This window comes from Ictalurus punctatus, chromosome 3 (genome assembly GCF_001660625.3).
Source record: "Ictalurus punctatus breed USDA103 chromosome 3, Coco_2.0, whole genome shotgun sequence".
NCBI lineage: Eukaryota > Metazoa > Chordata > Actinopteri > Siluriformes > Ictaluridae > Ictalurus > Ictalurus punctatus.
Window position 1 is genome coordinate 5,318,854 of NC_030418.2, and position 7,123 is coordinate 5,325,976.

At 39.6% G+C, this 7,123-nt stretch overlaps 1 protein-coding gene across 1 annotated transcript in view; it reads right to left on the reverse strand.

Annotated features, from left to right (window-relative positions):
* The window catches only part of tbxtb (T-box transcription factor Tb), a 5,232-nt gene extending 3,304 nt beyond the window's left edge, over positions 1-1,928 (reverse strand). The window contains exons 1-3 of the mRNA XM_017463226.3: positions 1,585-1,928; positions 725-989; positions 79-213 (exon numbers count right to left, since the gene is read on the reverse strand). Of these exons, the coding sequence (XP_017318715.1) occupies positions 79-213; positions 725-989; positions 1,585-1,790 (606 nt within the window). The 5' untranslated portion in view covers positions 1,791-1,928. The remainder of the gene's footprint in view (positions 1-78; positions 214-724; positions 990-1,584) is intronic.
* Positions 1,929-7,123: the final 5,195 nt, after the last annotated feature.

Here is a 7,123-nt window from a genome sequence, read left to right on the forward strand (position 1 = left end):
ACCTTCAACGTCATATGACTGTTGCAGACACGACCAAGATAACCTGATGTTTTAAAACTAACGTATGATGCAACTCACTTCCTCATTCTGGTATGCAGTGACTGCTATGAACTGGGTTTCAGGGAAGGAATGGCTGGTTATCATTCTGTGTGGCCCTCCGACACGTACTATGTGGATGCGCGGCTCATATTTGTGTAAGGAGTTCAGCATGATCTGAAGAGCAAAGAAAAGAAAAGAACATGTAAACGAAGTAACTGTGTGAAGAAAAGGAGTAGTGTGTGTGTCATTGTATATATATATATATATATATATATATATATATATATATATATATATATATATATATATATATAGAGAGAGAGAGAGAGAGAGAGAGAGAGAGAGAGAGAGAGAGAGGAAATCTTATGAGAACAGAAAACATTTAAATAATAATTATATATATATATATGTATATATATATATATATATATATATATATATATATATATATATATATATATATATATATATATTTTTTTTTTACAGTGATGTTGATTTGATATGATTTTATACCAGGCAGTATTGATGGACCTTCTGTCAAATATTTAATTATATATTTAATACAACAACAACAACAAAAGGAAATTATGATGGTAGCCTATATCTGATGATCTGTTGGATAGATGCTTTTTTTTTTTTTTTTTTGCCTTTAATGAGTGTGGTGTATAAAATGTGCAGTACTAACCTGTCCTCCCCCGTTGAGTTTGTTGGTGAGTTTGACTCTGCTGAAGGACACTGGAGCTTTCATCCAGTGCGCTCCGAAGTTTGGGGAGTCGGGGTGCATGTACACACAGCTGGAGGTGCGCGGCTCGGGTCTGCCTCCCGCCACCCACTCCCCGTTCACATACTTCCAGCGGTGCGAGTCCGCCGCCGAGAAGTCCAGCAGGAACGAGTACATGGCGCTCGGGTCCAGACCGGACACACTCACTTTCAGCACGGGGAACATGCGCCTGTATACGCACCGACAAACACGAGACACGCACGCGCGCTTTAAGGCCACGTCCCCAAACCGCGTAATTTAGAAGCATGACAACATTCTGCAAATAACATTAAATATGCATTAAATATGACGTCTCAAATTGAATACTAACTATTCTAAGAAAGTAGTGGTTCTTAAAGGTTATTTCTAGATCAATATTAAGAGATATAATGCAGAAATGTTGACTACTGCTCTATCATCATGCATATTAGATAGAAAAGAAATTATACACAATTATAGCTGTATTACTTTATTATAATTTAGTCTGGTCGCACTAATAAAATTAGAATATTAGAGATGTCTCTCAGCATGTTTTAGTGACTACAACTAGACAGAAGTCGAAATTTTTTTGTGAATTTTTTCATTCATTTTTCCTTATAAGGCTATTTTCATTCTTCTTATTATTATTCTCTTGTGATGAAAGTATTTATAGTTTCGCAATTGACCACTGTTATATGCATTTGTAGTCTATACATTCTACATTAGGATTTCAGAAATGCTAACATTTTCAATTGGTCTTGAAAAATAAAGAAAGAAAGAAAAAAAGTTCACACTTATCGCTTTACCTGCCGTTCTTGGTTACAATCATCTCATTGGTGAGCTCGCGAAACTTCTGCCACAGCTCGACCTCATCCAGGCTCACTTTCAGCTCCCTCTCGGTTGGGTCGCCTTTCTCGCTCCCGGCCTGCAGCTCGTTCTCCACGGCGCTCAGCAGATGGTCCACCCGGTACTGGACGGCTTTTCCTGAGCACTCACTGCCACTCGAAGCCATGTTTATTTATCCAAGAACGGTCTAGATGTCTCCAAGCTGTGCGCGCGCGTTGTGCGTCAGAAACTCAGCCCCATGCACAGGAAGTTAGTTAAAGGTTACTGTTAGGCTGGAGTGGCTTTGGGTCCTCATAAATAGCTCCGGTGGTCCGAGCCCAGCTGTGATCGCACCTGATTGGCTAACCTGATCCTTTGATATGCGCCGACGTGTGTCTGATTGGTTAAACACGGAAGAATCAGTGGGATGCGTGTTATTTTGGTGTTTTGGTGGTGGGATACTATTTTCTATAGTCTATTTGTATGGTTTTTACCTTAACCAAAGTGACTGAATTCAGTAACACAACAAAAAGAAAGAAAAAAAAAGAAATGAACTTCAAATTAGACACAATTTTCATATTAACTCGAATTTTTTGTGTTTAAGTTGTTTATATTCTTTGACGAATACTTCCGTGTTCCCAGAAATAAAGGGCAGATAAATAATACATTTTCTCAATTATTTGAACTTATTTCGATCATCTAATAAATAAAATGTACACACAGGTATTAATTTAATTGCACTTAAGTATATTTAACCTATGGGAAATTTGATCACTGAATCAGATATCCCTTCAACATATCTTGGACATCACTAATAAATTAGGAATTTTCTAATCTTTATTTTAAAAAAAGAAGACATTTAAAAACATTTGTGCAAAATTATCTTAAGTGTTCTGGCATTAATAATTATCCATTGATTAGGATTACAGTGAAACTAGCTAACAATTACTCCCACCATTACACCCTCTTTGAGAAAAACTATTGGTGACAACATTTAATACACAGTCACAATGTATTGCTATACTGAAAAAAAAACAAAAAAAAACAACTGCTGGCCACTATACTGTAACAGCTGTAGTTCTGAAAGGCTGGAATTAATTCGCTATGCATAATTGCTCCACATCTTCTTGTCAAATGTTTTACCCTGAAATGGACCACATATAGCATCAGTTAGGTATACAACACATGGGAAAAGTAACAGAACAACCAAAAAAATAAGTATCTACATTTGTTTACCAGTAAAATGCTACGAGAATAAATATCCTCCATGGACAGGGGAACCTTCTCACGGCTGGCTCTGTTGCAGCTGTTCTGCAGTTCTTCAGACTGTTCAGAGCTGCACAAATCAGTAATGTTAAAATCACTATGTACATTAAGATCATTCTATGTATTTACAATAAGTATATTCTCAACCTGGACATCTGGTCAGCTTGTGCATTCATTTCCTCTTTCATGCATTCACAGGATTCAGGTGCTGTATGATCTCTCAGCAGTTGGGGTGGAAGTGGAGGATCACTACAACATGTCAGTTCTTTAGTTGAGACTATCTTGGGACATACATGCTCCATCTGCATAATATGGAGAGATAACTGTAATTGGAAGTCAAGCTAGATAATGGCATATAAATTTTAGAAAGATGTCAGATCTCCTGGTTTATATGTATTGCATGAACTAACCATGTCTTGGATGCTGTATCCTTTATCGTACTGCGGCATCAGTCCATTTTTAATTAGCAAACTGTTCATGCAACCAAAGAATGAGACAACTTCATTTGTTATTTAAAAGAAAAAAAAAGTCTGGTGCTGTGGGTTATAGTATTTGTGTGAAAGACTGACCTGCGAGACTGAGCAATGTTGAGAAGAGTCAGACTGTGCATGAGACGTAGCTTGCGCCGAGTTACAGATACAGTTTTTGATTTGTGAAGTGTCTCATTGGCTCGCTGTTTAAATCAAGGAACCAGAAAATAAATACCTATTATCATTCTATATGTGTGTTACTAATGATTTGTTCTCAACATAATTTTGAGAGCATTCTTAGCAATTTTAATGTGCATATAGAGAACTACTAAAGGTAGATGTCTTTGGGGGGGGGGGGGGGGGGGGGGGGTGCTTGAAAATTACCAAAGGAACACTGTTGGTCCTGAATTCTTCCAAGAAGCTGGGCTTCAAAGTGGAAAACTTGGGTACCTGTAACTCCTGCAAGAACACCTGTTGAGATAAAGGATCATCAAAAAATGAGCTGTAAGTGCTGATTTTTTTTTTTACTTCATCACCTCTACACTGCATGGAAATGCACCACAGTGAAGCGAGACTGACACAGTAGTAGGGGATGACATTAGCTCAGGGGTTGGAGGTGACGAGGAGCACGTCACATCTCACAGTTTGGGTGTCAGCCTCAGCACCTGACTTTCTCACCCCACACAAGGGCACATGCATACAGCAAAGGGTGAGAAGTCAGGGGGAGGGGAGGAGGACGTAGGAAGAGAGCTGTTGATGGAAGTGACTACTCACACACCTCTTAGTCCATATACACACAAGCACTGTGGTCATTCTATATTCAGTGCCACAGCTTTGTTGAATGGCACTAACATCCAGTTTGACTGGATTTTTTAAAATAAATCTCACACAGTTGATGTCTAGTCTTTTTTCCCCATATTGTCCTAATAAAATGTGAAAAGATTATGCTTGGAAAATAGATGTTAAGTGCTATGGGATATAGTAGGAAAACGTGTTTTCTGTCATGCTATCTCCTCCGTGATGTTTGTGTACAACAGTGATATGACGTCTGAGGTGAACCTGAGGTTGGAAGCCTCTGCGCCTGAGTGGCGATGGCATGGATGGGCAGCAGGGCTGAGTAATACCCCCTTACCCTTGTCCACCCCAGCTCTGTCTGCCCATTGTTTGCCTTCCCTTCTTCTGTCTTCCAGCCAAGCCCTGCTCCGTTTGCCCACATTCACTCTGACGAAGAGGTGTGATAAAAATGAACCCTGCACGTCTGTCTGACGAAGCACTTTCCTTTTTTCAGCCTGACTCTACTCCACTCCTCTCCTCTATCCAGTTTCTCACCCTTTCCTTTCGCTCTGCCTTTCGGTATACGTGTGGTGTTGATCTCTGGTCTCAGTGGACTCAACAAACAAAAAGACCTTTTGAAGATGATCTGCTAGACACTAATAACAAATATATTTTGACCAGAGTTTCATGTGTATACACAAAGAAAACAAGAATTCTTGAATCTCTCCAATAGGCCAGGCTGTCGATTGGGAAACTTGAGTATGTGTAACTTCTGCGAGCATACTTAATGCAGTGGTTCTCAAAGAGGGATCAGAGGACCCCCCAGTCCAGTCATGGACTTCCAGTGGTGGAAATCACAACCCACCATTATCAAACTTATTATATTTATTATTGACTTCTTATAATTATTAGCCTATTTGACTGATCGAATGGGTTTTATCCAAACCTAAACAACTCCAAAATAAGTCAGCCTAAAACATAATGTCAACATGGACCTAATCTGTCCTGTTGGTGGGAATAAAAAGCTCTGTGGCTACAATAAATAGACAAACAATTAAAATAATGCTCATAAAATAATCCTGCACAGAGGGAGAATGTGGAATATATTTTGCCGTCAATGTGCTCTCTGGCTACAAAAGGCTTACAAATGCTTTAGAGGAAATGTTATATTATATATTATTTCATGTTTATTTCTTAATCTGGAAAACCAGTATGTGATACGTATACCTTCATGGATTTTGATTTCTGGGCAGATGTTTCATCAGGACCCACAATCAAATTAGAATAAATATTTTCTTTGGTGATAAAGGAGTTCTTCAGCTGTAAGATGTTACTGTTGTTTCAGACCGAATCAATCAATTTCCATCCCATTTCATGGCATCAACATTTTCCTGTTACCAGAAATCACTGCTTTCACACAGTGAACAGGGCATCCTGTAAAAAATATACAGGGGGCACCAAAAACCCGCTAAAATCTCTGTAGGACTCCCCAAATGCTAATTAAGACATGATTCTGTGGAAGGTAAAAATAACGAGAGACTATGAGGAGTATGTATGTGTATGTGAGACACAGCAATGAGTGGGATGTGACCACGGCAGGTGTGTTTGCCTGCCCGCGCCCCCGCTCGGCATGATTACATCTCCTGTGGTTTGACACGTACACTGGGAAACCATAGCTCAGATTCATCCTGTTCCTGGATTTGTTTGCCTTGAAGAACTGGAGTGCTGACCCGTTCTCCTCCTTCACTCTTTGAGAATGCACAAAGGATACAAAAAAAAAAAAAAAAAAATTAGGAAAATAAAAACATACACTCTATTTCTCCTGATATACCCTCAGCTCCATAGTTTTGGTTACTGTGGAGTTGTGTAAAAATGCCATTCTTTTGTGTGTCAGCACTAATAAATGTATACTACATTGCTAAACATACTACACTGCATTCTACTACTACTACTAGGCCTATTAATAACAAAGCAAGTCAAATGTATGCTACTTTTTTAAGTATAATAATAGCAATTAGCTTTTTTTTTTTGGAGAGCAAAATGCTTTAAATACGATTTAAAGAGTTAACCAATCTCAGTGGATGTAGAACAGAATAACTGATTAGAAAACTACTGATTAACAATCTGTTTATCCATGTTTTGTCCTCCACTCCAGATCCTACTGGTAGGATCCAATTCCTGTCAGTTTCCCCTCACTGCATTACCAAGCTGGAGCAGTGTGTCCGTGTCGACAATGGAAGGAGCGTTGAGTTGTTAATATATTCCTAATGATGTGCTACTTCTCAAGAGTAGCCTCTGCATAGCCCGACTCACGCCCGATAACACTGCGCACCCGGGTGAGGACACACTTTGTCTGCTGGGTGCAAACTATCCCTCCGAAGCACGTTGGAGCAGGGCACAGTTTACTCACATCAACATGTAGCAACTAGCGGCCCTGTATCAAGCCCATTCACAGACAGCGAGAGAAAAAGAGCAGAGATACAGATACGCTGGCATCCCCAGAATATGAAACACCAATAATGTCCTAGATTGAAAGGATTTAATCGCCAGTGAATTTGCATCGTTTGGTTTTTATGGCTCCAGGATGATTTAAGCTACGTCTTATTATTTTTCCAGTCAACCCAGCAACAGACTAAGCAACGCTAGTCGCCGCCATATTTGCCCAACGATCCTGAAAATAAATACGTGAGAAATTCAACATGCTGAGGAGACCTTATGACTCAGTGCCTTTCATGGAAACTAAGCACAGCATAAATAAATAGAAATAAACAGAGACAAATTCGGGACATTCGTTCATAGATATAACTTATGGATCCTTGTTTAGCCCTGTTGATGCTCAGATCGAATGGCACGAGGAGCATTATTTTTTCACGTTGCGATGCGGAATGTTATATAGACGAGGCCGACGTGGAGGGCAAGTGGTTGGCCATGTTTGTCCAGGCCGTGGTGAGAATTCGCACAGACAGGCAAGTTGTCAACTCCGTGTCATGAGGCTGAAGACTTTAAGCAT